The 17,475-nt window shown below is 40.0% G+C and overlaps 1 protein-coding gene across 5 annotated transcripts in view; it reads right to left on the bottom strand.

Annotated features, from left to right (window-relative positions):
• Positions 1 to 13,886, bottom strand: part of SLC1A3 (solute carrier family 1 member 3) — an 84,105-nt gene extending 70,219 nt beyond the window's left edge. For 2 of the 5 annotated variants that reach the window (XM_025389348.1, XM_025389352.1), the window contains exons 1-2: positions 13,414 to 13,886; positions 11,521 to 11,796 (exon numbers count right to left, since the gene is read on the bottom strand). In XM_025389348.1, coding sequence (XP_025245133.1) covers positions 11,521 to 11,701 — 181 coding nt within the window. In that variant the 5' untranslated portion in view covers positions 11,702 to 11,796; positions 13,414 to 13,886. Of the gene's footprint in view, positions 1 to 11,520; positions 11,797 to 12,828; positions 12,977 to 13,413 lie in introns of all 5 variants that reach the window. The other 3 variants (XM_025389350.1, XM_025389351.1, XM_025389349.1) reach the window with 2 other exon arrangements.
• Positions 13,887 to 17,475: the final 3,589 nt, after the last annotated feature.

The raw sequence follows: 17,475 nt of genomic DNA, 5'->3' as shown, positions 1-17,475 counted from the left end.
TTACAAATAATCTTACAGGTATTCTAAATGTCCAATCGGTTGTTATTTTAAAAAAATATTCTATTCCAGAATTAGCAATTAAAAGCAGGACTTGTTGCCTTCCTTTCTGGAAAAAAAATATTATTATGAGTGAGTAGAAACTGGAAATGAAATATGTTTAAAATTTCCCACGTTCCCCTGGTGCCTTTGTGTGTTACATGGTGGTGCACAGCAAGGGTGTTCCCATTTCCATCTATTCCCTCTTCTGTTCTTTCAGAGCCTCTATTCTAGTAATGATAACGTCTCTGTGCAGTATAAAGAGTAAAGTTTACTCCTGTTTCCTGATTTTATGTTCTGCTGTAGAGCCCAGCCGAGACGCATTTGTGCTCAGACTGTCAGCACCAGTATTCTGGGGAATTATTAATGGACAGATTGCATCCCTTAAGACTGCACCTAAAAGTGCCAGGGCTGGCCTGGGAGCAAGGTGATCCTAGCTTCTATAGTCTTATTTCTGGCAATCTCTTTTCTTTTCTTTTCTTTTCTTTCTTTCTTTTTTTTTTTTTTTGAGACAGAGTCTTGCTCTGTCGCCCAGGCTGGAGTGCAGTGGCCGGATCTCAGCTCACTGCAAGCTCCGCCTCCCGGGTTTACGCCATTCTCCTGCCTCAGTCTCCCGAGTAGCTGGGACTACAGGCGTCCGCCACCTCGCCCGGCTAGTTTTTTGTGTTTTTTAGTAGAGACGGGGTTTCACCGGGTTAGCCAGGATGATCTCGATCTCCTAACCTCGTGATCCGCCCGTCTCGGCCTCCCAAAGTGCTGGGATTACAGGCTTGAGCCACCGCGCCCGGCCAAATGGCAATCTCTTTTCTAAGTGCCCTTGACACATTGCTCAATGTTTCACTTTCTAAACTTGTGTTAAATCGGTGGTAGGAGGCGAGGTAAAGCTTAGAGGGAGCGATAAAAACTGAAACCCTGGTCCATCTTTTTCACAGTTTATTGTGAAGATTATAGATGGTAAGAGACGTGAAAGTGCTTCAAAAGTTGAACGTAACATACAAATTAAAGCTTTGGGTGTTGTGTCTGGATTAAATTTGGGCTTTAGAAGAAGGGAGATACCTGCATCTACTCAATTCAATCCTGAAATTACAGTTTTCCAATGCGCTGATTTCCTTAGTTTCCTCCATTTGTCTGCGTAACCCACACAAACTGCAAAGTCCACTCATGCTTACCTTTGGCAGAGGCAGTACAGTACCAAGGCTAACTTTTTTTAAATCCCACAATTTGGGAGAGCAAATGATCACAAATTCTATGGGGTACAAATTAGCAATACTTATCAACATTACAAATGAGTATACCTTTAGACCCAGCAATTTCACTTCTAGGTATATCCACAGATACATGGGTGAAAGATCATTCATTGCACTATTTTTAAATAAAAATGTCTAAAGACTGGAAACAACAGAAGCGTCCATCAATTGCTAATTGCTTAAATAAGTTATAGTATACCCATACGATGTAGCCCCAAGAATGAGGGGCCTTTCTACGTGCTAAGGAATAATATCCAAGGTATATTGTAAAGTGAAAAAAGCAAGGTGAAAAGTGGGTTATGTATACCATGCTATTATTTGTATACAAAGAGTTAAAAAAGGAATAAATACATATTTATTTTTATAGTCATAACATTTCTCCAAGGGCATGTGAGAAATGAATAACAAGATAAACGGGAACCCTGGGGGACAGGGGACAGTATGATACTTTCTTTTTACAAGCTTTTGTACTTTTTTATTTTGGACTACGTAAATTTATTTACTACATAAGTAAAATAAAATAGGCCAAAAAAAAAAAAGAAAGGCCCACAACTGTTTCTCCCTCTTTCTTTTTTAATCTTACTGGATTCTTTCCTGCAATATTTCTGCTGGATGCCTGCATCTTTCTAAAATGTCGCTTTGAGTCTGGGTTGATTTCTCCTCAATCCTGCTTTAATTTGCTTTAATGAAGAATTTACTTAGTTTAGGCCATGGAGAGGAAAGTCACTCACTGTGCTCAGATTTATAGTGAGTAGATCACTTTCTGACCAAACCGCTTTCTTTTTTTTTGGAGACAAGGAAGCGAATCTGAAAAAACTTTGAACTCAATCATTATAGGCTCATGTGCTGCTTCAACCAATTAGTAGCCCTTGAAGTTGCAAGAATGAGAAAACTGAAACAGCTCTGCAAAGATGACAAGCTTCTCGTCATCCATCATCTCGTGGAAAGCATTGCAATGTCAGAACTTACAAAGCCCTGAAAAGTCTGCTGAATCTCAGGTTTGCTTACGAACTACTTCATTTGCCCTAAGACAGCAAATCTAAGAAAACAAAAATAAATAAATAAATAAATAAAAGCATGACTACTTTTTTCACAAGAAGTTTCTTGGTAGACTAATAATTTCCTTCTTGATGTTTCTCTTCACATTCATCAAGTAGCTGAAGACACCAGCAAGCTTCTAGACAAGCACAAGAAACCCGGGCTTTTGTTTCATTTGCTTGAAAGATGAAATTTCAAGTAATGCAATGGGTATAAAAGAAGGCACCATCTTTGCAGGGTGTATTTTTCTCCCTACTCTCTTTAGGGATAAATGAGCCTCGTACAAGGTTCTGAATAAGAAGTCTCTCACTAACAGCCCGCTGTCTTCTCTCTGTGAAGCAGCAGTTTGTAGCCTGGAATCATCGTTGGAGAACTGGAGAAGCCTGAGGACAAGAAGAATGGAGTTGCCCTCTCTGGAGACAGAAACCCCGTCTTGAAATTCAAAACTTGGTTGTGCCTTTCAATTCGCTGCTCCTAAATCTACCCTCCAATCTTTGATAAGTTATACAAAGGGAAAAAGGGAGCGCCCTCCCTAAATTCATCCAGGGTATATCTTCCTTTATCTAAACCTTTTTGGGCCTTTTATCTTTCTCTTTTTGGTTTCAAACTCTCTTGAGCCTATCTCTTGATAGGGCATAGTGATGTGAATATTCTTGGCCTAGGGAATAAGCTCTAAGCAATCTTGATAGCACTGAAGCTTGACACAAAACTCATCTTTTTTTTTCTAGATGCAGCCTGTTACCTAGGCTGGAGTGCAGTGGCGTGATCTTGGCTCACTGCAACCTCCACCTTCCGGGTTCAAGCAATTCTCTGCCTCAGCCTCCCGAGTAGCTGGGATTACAGGCATCCGCCACTATGCCTGGCTAATTTTTGCATTTTTAGTGGAGACCGGGTTTCACCATCTTGGCCAGGCTGGTCTTGAACTCCTGACCTCATGATCCACCCACCTCGGCCTCCCAAAGTGCTGGGATTACAGGCGTGAGCCACTGCACGCAGCCAAAATTCATCATTTTTATACTCAGTGAGTACAGTTGCTAAACTTTGTGCACTGAAGCGCTCTGTGTGTTTTCTCAGCTCCCAGCAATGATGCAGCTCACCTAGCTGCCAGCAAATACTTGATGAATGATAGTATCCTAGTGTTCCATAAATATCAAGTACCTGGAACGTACAGCTTGCAAAAGACAGTGCTTAAACTCTGGTTGCCTCCTCTAAACAAGTTAGGCTCTTCACAATCTTATTTATTCCATAGCAAAAACAAAAGCCTATGGTTTTCTTCCCCTAATTTATGAGAGACGGGCAGAGACTGAAGGACAGAAGGAGCTCCTGCAAAGTGTGCCCTCACTGTGTTCTCAAACACTGGCTAGGAAACACTGATTATCAGACCCAGAGCCAGGGGCCCTCAAGAGGTCAAAGGGAGAGAAGGGGGCTATTTGTTAGACTGGAAAGACCAGCCAGAATGGGTTATCCAGGAAAAAGATTCTAGCAATGGTACAGTGTCATGCCCTGGAAATAAAACAAAACAAAAGAAAACAAAATAAAGCAAAACATCTCTGCTTATTATTCCATATATTCAGATACTTTAGAGGAAGATAAACTAGACTTAAAAAGATAGGATTTTGGAGTTGGAAGCAGACATTAGTCCAAACTTACTTTGCTGATGAGAAAATGACACCCAGAGATTTGTCTTACATCATAAATCAAGTTAGTTGATGGTAGAGTCGGGCCTGTACCCAGGACCTTTAGGCTCTCAATGCTTTCTTAGCTGCATCCCAGACATTTGCAGCTACAAATCAGAAGGAGGGTGGCCTGGCTGTAGCTTACATGCTACAGAGAGTGCAACAGAAAGTGCTTTGTAAACTGTAACACCACAAAAATGAAAGGTATTATTACTGCAGGTTAATTGTTCTGAACACACTTGCTTATTTGATGACCTACTTGAAAGAGAAATTTGAAATTATTTGCTCTGTTTCCTCAATATCTGAATTGACAAGAAGAAAAAGAGCAAAACAGAATCCAGAGATATGCTTAGAACAACATTAAGTTTTCTACCCACTGCTTCAAAACCACCTTTCCCAACTCTCTTGGAAACCAGCCACAGTTTTCTCAGGGTTCCAGCCAGCCCCCACTCTGATCAGAGTGGCAGTTAATGGGCAGTAGGCACCAAAGGGGTGGAGGAAAGAAGAAACCAGGGAGGTGGTGAACACTCAGATTGGCCCCGAGGCGTATGAACAAAAAATTCACTATTGAGTGTACTACAATACTTATGAAAACATTTCTTAGCACCTCTCTGTTTTCCCGAGAGAGGCGTCTGCTCTCAGGCGCCCCCTCCACTGAGGAGTGTACTGTGATAACGGCTGCCTGGGGATTACTTTCTGGTTCTGCTCAGGAGGCCAGATTGGTAAGGGACAGATAATGATGGTATCACTTACTCTGAGGCTTTCATTTCTGCATCTAAAAGCCCTTTACAACTATTAAGGCTCTTCCTACAACTCTCTTGGCTCTCTTCTCTAGCTAAGGAAATAGAAGCCACTTCTAAACCCAAACCAGGTGAGTATCTTCTCCCATCTCTGCCCCACAGCCTCCCCAAATGCCAGGGTCTTATAGCTCTCTGGAAGATCAGCATCATCAAATCAGTGCATATGACAGCTCAAAGCCGTATCAGAGATGTAAATAAAAGACGTAGGGTTTACAATGTCTATGAACACTTTACTGGCAAGCACTTAGGGAAATCATTTAAGGTGACATGGCTTGTACAGAGCAGAACTGAGCTATAAATCTTGGCGACCATTTTTAATAATTATTCCATTTTATACATGAAGAAACAGAGGCTCAGTTCCAGAACTGGACATAAACCTAGGCTGTCTGACTCCAGAGCACATGGCTCTGATCTCCACTATACCTTACTGGGCTATACCCTCACAGTAGGAGGCAGCTCCTGCAGTGCTTTTGGAGAAGGCGGGAGAGGGCTAGGATGCATGTGCTGTGGGCAGCACATGTGTCATCACTAGCCCTGACAATTTTTCTGTATTTTTTTCTTCCCAGGGGAGAAGAAAAAGCACAGATAAATCAGACCCTAGTTCTTATACCCTATCCCAGTGTGGCTTCTCCAGAGCAAAACTCTGCAAATCCTCAGCTTCCTCCTCCTCGCTTCCCAGTCTCTGCTTAGTGAAAGCACAGCTGAGCTCTGGTAACACCAGGGGACTCAGGATCCCCCTCCCCCTAGCTTCCTGAAGCTCCTCTCTCCCTGCTCATTTCCAGGAAGTGTTGAAGAAACCGTAAGTCTGAACCCAGATATCTGTCCATCGTTCTTTGGATTGCTGTTGTTCAATCAGTGTGGAAATGCCCCGCTATCAGGGGTTCAGGAAGTTGAGAAGTGTGCGTGCCCAACTGTGCCTGCTTCACGAACTCAAGCAGTTGACTGGTGTGGTCCCACTACCTGTCAGTTCAGTTCAGCAGCCGATAACAAACCATATGATTAACCTGCTTGGCTGACCTAACGGACTTGGCCAGTTACATCCGGAAATCACTATAGCATTTCTGAAAGATTAGTGCTTTTAAGCATGAAGGAGAGGGCCCTAGAGTTATGGAAACTGTTCTGAGAATAGACTCACTTACAGAGTAGACTCACTTTTGCAGTAGGATAGCCCAATTCACTGATCCTTATTCACTTGAAATCCAAAGACAGAACTGTCTTCGTTCAGTTTGGAGATTGTAGGAATACCTTGTAAATCTTGATTTGCAACAAACTTCTTCCACTGTATATCCACCTCAGTGGCATCCCGCCCCACAGACTCAACAGGTCCAAACTGAACTTATCCTCGTGCACTCCCAAGGCCCCAATCTTTCTCCTGTATCCTACCTTCAACAGTGGCGTCATCAGCCACTCTGCCACCTAAGCCAGAAATCGTGCCATCGGTCTGCAGTCCACCTTCTCTCATTGAATCAGTCGCCAAGTATCACCAGTGGTCTTTCAGTTCAACCTCTCTTTTCCATCTCTTCCGTTGCTACCTCAGGCAGACCCTCAGCGAATTGCTGGAGTAAAGCCAGAATGGGTGTTCTAGCACCCAGAACAGTGTGGTGAATGAGCACCTGGAGCCAGAATGGAGGATTTGAATCCCATTCAGTATTCATCAGCTGTGTGATAAGGATTTGGGCTTCAGTTTTTTCATCTGTACAATGAGAGTAATAAAATTACCTCCCTCTCTGGGTTGTTGTGAGAATTAAATAAAGTTAATATACTTAAATACAACCGTGCTTTCCATACATTGTGAGTGTTAGCTATTATCATTATTATTGTTATTTTCTTTTTTGGAGACAGGGTCTCGCTCTGTCATCCAGGCTGGAGTGCAATGGCATGAACATGGCTCACTGCAGCCTCACTGCAGCGATAAAGAGCTTAAGCAATCCTCCTCCCACTTTAGCCCCCGAGTAGCTGGGACTACAGACATGTGCACCTGGATAATTTTTTTAAAAATGTTTTTGCAGAGATGAGATCTTACTATGTTGCCCAGATTGATCTTGAACTCCTGGCTCAAGTGATCCTCCCTCCTTGGCCTACCAAAGTGATGGGATTATAGGTGTGAGCCACCTTGCCCAGCCCAAAATAGTGAACATCAACAAGACTATTTCTTTTCTTTCTTTCTTTCTTTTTTTAAGATGGAGTCCCACTATGTTGCCCAGGCTGGTCTCAAACTACTGGGCTCAAGAGATCCTCCCACCTTGGCCTCCCCAAGTATTGGGATTACAGGCGTGAGTCACTGCACCCAGCCTCTATTATTGTTAGCAACACATATTATAACTATAGCAAAAATATAGCTACAGGAAACTGAGGCTCAGAGATGCCTCCTTTTGGATCACACAGCTATTAAATAATAAAGCTGGCACATGGATCCAGATCTACCTTCATCAAAAGCCACACTCTTTTTTTTTTTTCTTCAGATGGCACATCTAGGACTCCTAATGTGGTTATTAAAAGGAAATGGAACCTCTAAAGTCCCAACACAGAAAAATGCCATATTATGTAGAACAGTATGCATAATATGATCTCATTAAAATTTTTTTTACAGCTAATTAGAAACTTCTCTATTACCACCTCTGATCCTTGGATATTCCTTTCTCATCTTCTTTTTCATCCATGTCTCCTATGAAATTACCCTGAGAACAGGGGATCCCCATAGCATAGCACAGGGCAAGATACATAACATCCAAGATACATAACAATTTAACATGTTTGTTAAATTGAATAACATTGAATTTTTTAAAATAAATAATTTAACTTATTTACTTAGTAGATAATAGCTATCAGTAGATAATATAAAAATAAGGGGAAAAATCAAATAATACAAAAATTTACTCAAAGGAAAGTAGTATTCCTTCCACCCCATTCTCTAGACACCTAGCTCCTATCCCAACAGGCAGCCATGCTGACCAGTTTCTTGTATATCCATCTAGAGATATTACAGAATTGCACTGAATTTTAGTGCAATTTAAATTCATAGCCAGAGTATTAGAGAACAGAGGGAAATGCTTTATAAAAATTTAGCCAGGATGATTTCTTTCCTGAGAGGTCACCAATTTCTTTCAAATCCATATAAAGGAGAACTCAAATGTAAACTCTGTGAGTGTGTGTGTGTGTGTGTGTCTGTGTGTGTGTGTGTGTGAAGACCAATATCAGAGAAAGGAGAACTCAAATGTAAACTGCGCAAGGAGAACATCAGAAAAAGGATAACTCAAATGTAAACTCTGTGTGTGTGTGTGTGTGTGTGTGTGCGCGCACGCGCGCGCGCACACGCACCAAGACCAACGTCAGAGAAAGCTGCTAGTTTACTGTGTTTGTGAATGCCTTCAGGTAAAACCACCATTCAATTCTGTGCATTCCTATTTATAAATATCTCCCCACCTTGCAGCTGATCTTATGACCCATTTCTTTCTATTGTTTGGCCTGAGATCTCACTTTTATTGTGTAATTCATTCCCTAGCCATGGAAAGAGTCAGTGTTCTGTGACTTGAACATGACAAAGGACTTTTCCTTTCTTTCAGCGAGATGTCTGAGGTCACTCTAACACAACTTACCATAGTCTGAAGGGAGAAACTGCTTTCTGGAGGAAGAAAGACAATAACCACTCTTCCCAGTGTGGTTTTTGTCAGACAGATGTCCACAACAGCCCTGGCAGACCATTACCTAATGCTTTCATGATGGGCCCTCTAAGGGATGTGGAACTTGGCACTGTGTTCTCTCAGATTGCTAACCGCTCTTGTTACACGAGCTTTTGTCATGGCATGGCACATTCAGACTTTGACGTTGCTTAGAAATGACAGTAGAAATTACATAAAATTGTACAAATGGTTCTATGCTTATGCTTGCAGATGAATTGATATCAAAATATTTATAATTTTCTAGTTTATTTTGAATATATGGATTCACATGTCTTTATCATAATATTTTTCTAGTTTCCACTTCCACACATTAAATCATATACATTTTATTTCAAAAAGGCAGAAAAAAACAGACTGAACCAAAGATTCAACCCAGTACACAGGTTTTCCCAATGATTTTTTTTTTTCCACTAAAAGCAACAAAAACCTAGGAATTTGAAAACTAGGTAATAAACATAGCTCTTCTCATCTCATCTTTGGGGAAAATAATTATCTCCATCCTTGCTAGCATATTTCTTGTTTTTTCTTATGCTACTGCAAATAAATTAAGAGTTGGTGTACAGACACATTCTTTTCCTATCTCTTAAGACTGGTAGACATGGAACCCAGTGACAAGCTAAATGGAGCCTTTATATCCACTGAGCCCTCAGTGGAAGACACACTAACAGATAACTGAAGGGTTCTTCCTTCTCTCCTAAGTCTGTTTGCTCCTAAGTTGTCTATTTGCTATTCCAAGTCTTTGATGTAGACTCAGTGGTCTCTTGGACTGTCAATGAGCTCTTTTTATGTGTTTCTTTGTTAGTGCCTTCTTCTTGCTGCTTCTGCCTCCTCAGTTTCCATTAGTAAAGCCAACCATGAGGGCACCCGGCCAACTTATCTACCCTAGCTCAGCCAACTCTTATTGCAGTTCTCACAAATCTTAGGAAAGCCCTCCTTGGGTAAGGAATGATCCCAGAACTCCTAGAGAAAAACAGACTTTTAAATACTGGCATTATCTTCCTTTTATTAGAGATGTTATTGCTTTGTACTAGTCACTTAGGAACTTCCTTCTCCATCAATCTGTCTTCCATGTTCAAGTTTTATGACTTTCCATTCCTCTGTTCTTGAATGAAACATTTCTGTCTTAGAAATTCAACTCCTCTGGTGTTTACAACACCATTTTGAATGGTGTTTCTCCGTCTTTTTCAAATATACTCCAGTATAACTGAGCTCTATTTATTATATGTACAGGATCATGAATTATAAATGAATATTTGTTAAATGAATGAGAAGGATGTGGCTTAACGGTCTATAGGAGAACTGTAAGTTTTATGTTGAGTTTAACTGGGTAAATCATACAGTTAAATGACAATGCTATGTGAATGCATCTAGCACTGCTAGCTAACTGGCATCAACTTATGAGGGTATTTCTCTTCCTGACATCTCTTAGAAGATGTCAACTAGCATTAGAGCAGAGGAAGAATAGAGTGGTTAAGAGAATGGCCTCTGACACTAGACTGAATTTGACTTCCAGCTCCAGAGTTTGCTAGTGTTGTGACTTTGGGCAAATTGCTTGATGTCTCCACAGTCAGTTTCATCTACAAAATGAGGAAGATCATAGTAATCATACCTTCCCACTCGCTTCATAGGCTTGTTTGAGGATTAAGTGAGCCGATATAAACAAAACTCCTACAGAGTAGCTGGAATAGTACTATACAAATGTTTGCAATTATTACTATGCAGCTATTTCTTGGCTTGGCAATGACTTTGATTCAGAGTGAAAACTGAGGCAAGCAGACTGCATTCTGCATTGACTTCCAGGATGATGATATGGGACTGAAATACTTCATCCAGGAAAATGTTCAAGCCTGGAAACCTACTGTGGAAAGCCATTACTTCTCTGGGTCAGTTAGGATATGTTCTCTTTGAATATCTCTAAAATTAATTGAACCATCATTTATCACCAGTGATTACTAATGGAAGGGAATCATGTTAAAATGGGAGGTATCTGAAGTCTTCTGACAAACTCTCCTGCTGTATTTCATTTGTCTACAATTTAAGAATTCAATTTCCTTGAAAAATGTTATAATTATATTTACACACTACAGAATTTTCTTAATCTTTATTAAATCATTACTTCTTTAAAGTTGATGGAAATCTTGGCAAACTCCAAAGTAGAGATTAAAACTGTACTGAATGGCTCTTTTTTTGGTGGCAAATTGGTAGGTTAAGTTAGAGCATTTTTACAACCTGCCTTTGGCTTGTATGTTTGTCAACCTAAGGATTTCTGTATTGGTTTGGTCAAAAATTCCAAATAAGTAGGTTTTTCCAGCTATATTTTAAAGTAGGACCAATGCCACCTGTAAGTAATAAACGATAACTTTTAAGATCAATAAACAAAACAGTAATATTTTATTAGTACAGATTGCTGTCAACCCTGCTAAATTAGTAAGAGATGGAAATGACTCAAAAAAAGGTATAGCTGGTTATGGCAGGCTCTGCAAAGCAATGAATGAAAGAGATCTGTGTTAACATTTTCCCCAATCTACCTTTCCCAGTTGCTGGGTGACAGAGTGCAAACATATAAAGGATTCGGCCTCTGTGTCTAAGTCTTGATACTTAGCTTCAAGTCAGCATCAGTTAGAATATAATTATATTCGGAACCAACATCTCATTTTAGGTGTACTAATTGTATAAATTAGTTTTAAGTGGAACTGACATTGTATATAATTACATTTTGGCCAAATCTAGCATGCTTGCTTTGTCATGCCTAATGATGAAATTATCGCTTCTTTATCCTTATATGAAATAGGAAAATATTGTATTTATTTTTTTCTCACACAATTGATTTGCATAATGCTTAATGATGCCTAATGATGTGTTTATGATATATTCTTCCAAACATGCCCAGACAGTCATTTTTGTGGAGAAAAATCATCAAGCTCAGAGGAAAGCCTAGGCTATCATTTTGATACAACTAGTTCATCTGATAATATTCCCCGGGCAGCCAGATGCCCCAGAGAAACAAGATACAGGTTTGTTTGTTTTTAATCAAATGACTCACCCACAATGACAGCGGTGACAGTGAGTAGCACAAAAGCATTCCGAAACAGGTAACTTTTAACATCCTCCTTTGTAATGTTCTGCACTTTCTTCTTGGCCAAAAGTGTGCGTTTACGGACTCCCTGCTGGAATCTCTCCATCCTGCCCCCCATCTTGGGCTCTTCTCCATTGCTTTTAGTCATATTTTACTTTTCTAGGAGTGTCTCTTCTTTGCACTTCAGTGTCTGGGAATCACCCACAGAAAGCCAAACCTCCTCTTTGGTATTAGAAAACACAGCTAGAATGGGAGAAAAAGAGACATGAGTTATAGCCTCCAGGGGTGAGAAATCAGTGCTGCTCTACACCAGGCAAGCTCTTGGCAAATTGCATAATCTCAGCAGGAATCAAGGACTGGAGAGTCACAATACCAGACTTCAAGGCTGCAGTGTGCATATTTTAGTGGACCACGTGTGGGAAATGTGCATAAATTCGGAATATATATGCAGAACTTATGTTCTATTTTCTTTTTAAAAATCCATCCTTCCCCCTCCAATGAGGCTATGAAAGGGTTCTTCAGAGCTGGATCTGACTGAGAACCCCTATCCCCTATCCCCCGCAGAACCCAGCCCATGCCTTGCACAACGTACACACTCAATAAATGTCCAATTGAACTGAATGCACAGAAAGTACTCAATCATTACTTGACAAATTATGCTGTATACATGATTGAAGGCACAACCAGGTCAATAAAAATAATTAAGATATTGATAGGTGGAAGTTTCTCTATTATATGTAGTGAAGTAACCAGCTATTTTCTTCATTAAAAAATAATAATATCTACTAGTAAATATGGTCATAAAAAGAACACAAGTGCCCACAGTACACGGGAAATACATGTGACTATTTTACAGGGTAATTTTTTCATTTTTGTTCCATGAAATAAGCAAAGTGCTCTGGGCACATCTATAAATCATCTGAAATCACAATTCAGCTTCTTTTTTTTTTATCACAAGTAGACGTATGAAGTAGCGTTTTTCTTTGTGACACACATGCTGGAGTCTTCCAAGGAAACCATCGCTGACTTTTTAGCATTTTAAGATTTAAGATTTCTAGAACAGATGAGGAGATGAAACCAATTTTCATTCCAAACATTACAGCGTGTGGTTTCTGGTTTCTTTAAACCACTCACGCTATTTAACTACATTTCAGTAAATCTCTTTCCTGGTGGAAATCAGCTGTTCTGAAAAATCAAGGGATTCCTCCTGGTGCTTTACAGGAGTTCTAATCCATAGCCCTTCCCATAATCAATCCGAGTGAAAACCAGCCGTACCCTGGTTGTGTGTCGCTGCCAACGCAAGCAGCCAGCGTGTGCGCCTGTGGGGGAGGTAACTGGAAACCAAAGGACTCCTCGCAAATGACTCCTCGCAAGCTTTTAGCAAATCCCAGTGCAGGAAGAAAAAAAAGACTTAACAGTTTGCCTTTTAAATATAATTGCAAGTTGGGGTCAGTGATATTAAGACTTATAATTTGTTTAAGACGTCACACCGGATTAAATGCTTAGGGAGAAATGAAGACTGGGAAGTAGGAGAGACCAGACTTTTTTTTTTTTTTTTTTAACTAATAGCTCTGATTCCTCTTACCAGTCACTTTTAAGCAGATCCGCTCAACTTTGATCCTTTTCTAGATCTCGAGCCACAGTCTGCCCCCAATCCACCCCGAATGACTCAACTCCAAATTAGCAGAGGACCCGGCATAAATAGACACCACACTCTCACGACGTGAGATGACTAACATGGACTTTACCAAAATGGCTAGCCTTGATTCAGGCTACTTCTCTGCTTGGAAGGCAAAATAGATCGGCAGAGAAGTGAAAGGAGAAATTAAACCCAGCAGGAACACAGAATGTGACACTTACCTTTTCTGATTTTGTAAGGGGTGAAAGATAGCAAGCAGTGACGAGGTGAATTCCCCAGCAGGTACAACGGAGCAACAATCCGCAGCGCGCGTAAGCAGGCAGGCTAGCCCTGACAGTGTGCATGTGCTCTGAGACTGCAAGTTACTATCAGTGCAACTTAAGAAAAGGGGAGGAGTCTGTACCCGGGAAAGGAGGAGCGGGGAATGGAAACCGCACAGGGGAGGAGGGGGAAACCCCGAGGTTTCTGGAATATTGATTAATCTTGGCACACCAGAAGCAGGCTTGCTGGCTTTGTTTTGCTCCTCAGACCGCTTTCACGCGTTGTCAGTTCACTGTCATTAGAAATGCAAAACCGGGACTAGCAAGAATTGAAAAATAAAGCGCACAGAATCGGAAAGCTGAAAGTCTTGATTAGAACGTTTCAAAGACTTTTCTAAGGCTAAATTTAATTACCTCATATTACTGCAGGTTGCCTCTTTAGCCTGGTTGTACAACTGTTACGAAAAAGTCCCTGTTTTTTCGAATAGGGGAATTAACTGACATTTCTTGGGAAGACCCTGAATGCAGACAAGTATGGAGAAAAAAATAATGCTTACTACGATTCTCTAAACTTGTATAAAGTTAGGGACATGCCTCTATTTTAGCAGTTTAAACTTCAAAACTTCATTATAACAAACCTAATTTAGCTCAGACTGCCTGTGTTGCAAAGACGGAAAAGGTAGCAAATGTAAGGAGACTGGAATGTTTGCCAAACTAGAAAATGAAACGCATTTTAAGACCAAGAGTGCAAAGCACACTTGAGATCTGGTGATTTAAAAAGATAAGTTGCTGTTCAGATGTCTCAATTTTAAAGGATGCTAAATGTTCTCCCTGCCACACACACCATTTTTAGAGCTAAAAAATTCTCATTGCCTTGAGAATGTGACTTGCACTTTTAGTCCACTTTTCTTAAAAGAAAAATAAATTGTGAAAATAGATATTAGAAAATAAAAAAAAAAGTTTTTTGAGCTGACTTATTCCCAAAACTTTAAGCTTATTTAGCAGGAAGAAAATGGTTTATTAGAAACAAAAATTTATACCAAAATCACAGCCTGAGGTTTGAATTCCTGTTCACTCAATTTAGTATTCCCCATGCAAAATATGCTCAATTATTGGTCTATTATTCAACAAGAAAGTATGTCTTTTTCCCCCTCAATACAAATCTCTGGAGATCATAAAGAAATATCTCCTTTTACCTTCAACTGTATGTCCTTTTGAACAGCTACTGGTTGGAAAGCAATGGTGAATCATGTCAACACTTTAAAATTACAAATTAGCAGCAATTATAACAACAGCTTTCTAACATGCTATCATTTTAAGAACTTATTGAAAATACAGGCTTTTGACATTCCCAGCCCTCAGTGACCTTTCCCTTCCTCTGATCTCCTAGGTCACTGAGCATCTATACTGCATTGTTTAACACTTAATTATACTATGTTTTGTACTGCATCCTTCTTTTAAAGCTCATGTTAGGTTTCGGCTTCTCAACTAAATTATAAGTTCTTTGAGGGCAAGAACCTGTCTTATGCCTGATACAGAGTCAATATTAAGTAACTCTTTTAAGTGAATGGAATAATATTAGGATGTGAAACAAAATGCTTTTCAATCTTTTGTGTTAATATACAATTACTAGTTTTTACATTGGTGCCTCTGGCTTAGGTGCATGGAACCATTTCTCAATGCCATGACTACTTTTAAAAGCATTTATTTACTATACCAGGTCCTATTTGAGCCATGGGTTTAGGATTAATTTGAACCCCCCCAACTTTTTTTTTTTTTTTTTGGTAGAAATGACTTTGATTTGTATTGCAAGGGAACTTGAAAGAGAAATCTGATTTTAAATGGGGTTTCAAGCCCAGTGGCATTTCCGTTTTTTGTTTTTATTTTTTTTAATAGGCAAGAAAAAGGGCTGGAAAACCACACTTTGGTTAGCATAGAGATGGGAAGACCCTGGTGCCCTTTCTTTTTTACTTTTTTTTTTCCTCTCTAATCCCTAAAGCTTGGTTAAAAACCATTTCATTATTTCAGTTTGTGTAGAATTATGGGAGTCCGGTATTCTGTTGAGAAGGGAAGTAATTCACCACTGAAAGTTTTGTTGGCTGTAGTAAAACCTAATGAGAAAATGAGATGCAAAGAGTCTCAGTTCAGAGTTCATCCGAATTTTAGTCCGGAGGGAAACATTGGGAATTATTTCTTTAAGCACCACTTTCTCTTTCTGGAAAGCTATAGCAAAAATAATGCCCTGGGGGCCCCCTGTGTTTCCTCAACAAGTATTTCTGCCGAAAAGGTACTTTACAGTTAAGTCCCTTGAGCTTTAAAACATCTTTTTTTTTTTACCTTCATAGAAACACTAAATAAATGAAAGATCAAGAAATTATGAACAAGCCTCTGCATGCTGTATTTCATTCAAAGCTACTCAGGGTGGGAGACACAGAACTGGGGGATCATATTAACGTTAGTATTATCAAATGAGAAAAACACAAACACCAGCAGCAAATGCTGTTCCTGCTGAAAAAATCTGCCAAGATCTTTCTTTGAACATTGTGTGATTAAGTATGTTATAGGTAAATTCTTTCTTTTGAGAAAAAAAATGTCAGTATAACAAGAAATAACCAAATCCAACCTGTCCTTAAAGGGAGCATTTATTGGTTTGAAGAACAAGAGATTATGGTAATAAGCATGCACTGATCTTAGCGTGGTACAGGCCAGTCGAACTTCACCATTCAAAATTAGGAAATTCTGGTTAATTGGATTTTTTTTGAGCAACAAAATGGATTAGAAAACCTTTTAATCTTTTTTCAATATTTTCCACGTTGATTTTTAATTTAATGATAGTTTTAAAATCAATCCTTGTTTAAATAGCTTGCATTTCAGGATCATCAGAATATCAATTCCCCTTCTAGAATTTGGAAATTGTAGAATACTAAGACAATGAACAGGACCTGACTTAACCCCAGAGTGTAACAGTGGATGTGTTAGAGGCAGTAGATGTAGAAGAAATTGTGGTAGTTGTAGTAGTAGTAGTCTTCCATTTTGTCTTGATTTTTTTTTCTTCTTAAATATGAATGTAAAAAGCAGAACAATAAAAAAACCTGTGGTGAAGTCTAGTTAGTTGAATTTTTAAATAACTGGGTTTTATTTTAAAGTCATAGTCACATGAAGCTTAAAAACATCCAACTACAGAGAGGTGAACTAAAATTAACTTTATCACATTCATTTATTCGTTCAACAAACATTGAGCAACCACTGTGCTCCAAATACCAGGTTCTTTCCTCAAGGAGCCCATAAACACATCGTAATTATTAACCAGTGGGCCAGGACAGGGCCCAACAGACAGTTATGAGATTGCTGTGTGCTGAGGCCTATTTTCCAGTTAGTCTGTCAAAAAGACTGGTAGCAACTTGAGGGAAGCAGCCGCGCCTGGATCCACATTGTGTACACTGTTTCTAGCAGGTGCCTGCCCATAGCAGGCATAGCGTGGCATGGCAGGGAGCCAGTAGCGGTTCCTGCTGGAGAACAGGCCAGTAGGGGCCAAATTTACAACTTGAACTCCACTCCTGGTCAACGGGGAGCCAGCCACAGGATTTAAGCAGGGGAGTAATTTTCATTTTAGGTAAAATGCAAAGCCTTGAAGTGACTAAGACTTGGGTTAGGAAGTCAAGGGGCAGGAGGAGCATTTACAAACTGGGTGAGTTCACTTTCACATTGAAAAATACTCACCATTTGAGAATACTGAGGCCCTTGAAGGGGTCGGCTGACACTGAGCCAAGGCTGCCTACTGTAGGTGGAGTGTGCACTCTCCAGCCCACTAGGCCTGCCCACTTCACTCAAGTTAGTTATCAGCATGTGGCTCTAGCAAGTTCTTCTGTTTTGACCTGTGATGAGGTTTCAGAAGAGGACTGAGCAAGGGCAGAAACCTAAGGAACCCCAACACAAAGGTGAAGACCAGCAAGAGGAACCCCCCGAGATAGATTCCCACATGGCGAGAAGTTACACCAACTGTTCTTTTTATCACAAGCGAGC

The sequence above is a fragment of the Theropithecus gelada genome, chromosome 6 (assembly GCF_003255815.1).
Source record: "Theropithecus gelada isolate Dixy chromosome 6, Tgel_1.0, whole genome shotgun sequence".
NCBI lineage: Eukaryota > Metazoa > Chordata > Mammalia > Primates > Cercopithecidae > Theropithecus > Theropithecus gelada.
The sequence above is the reverse complement of the archived record's forward strand: the minus strand, read 5'-3'. Positions and strand labels throughout refer to the sequence as shown.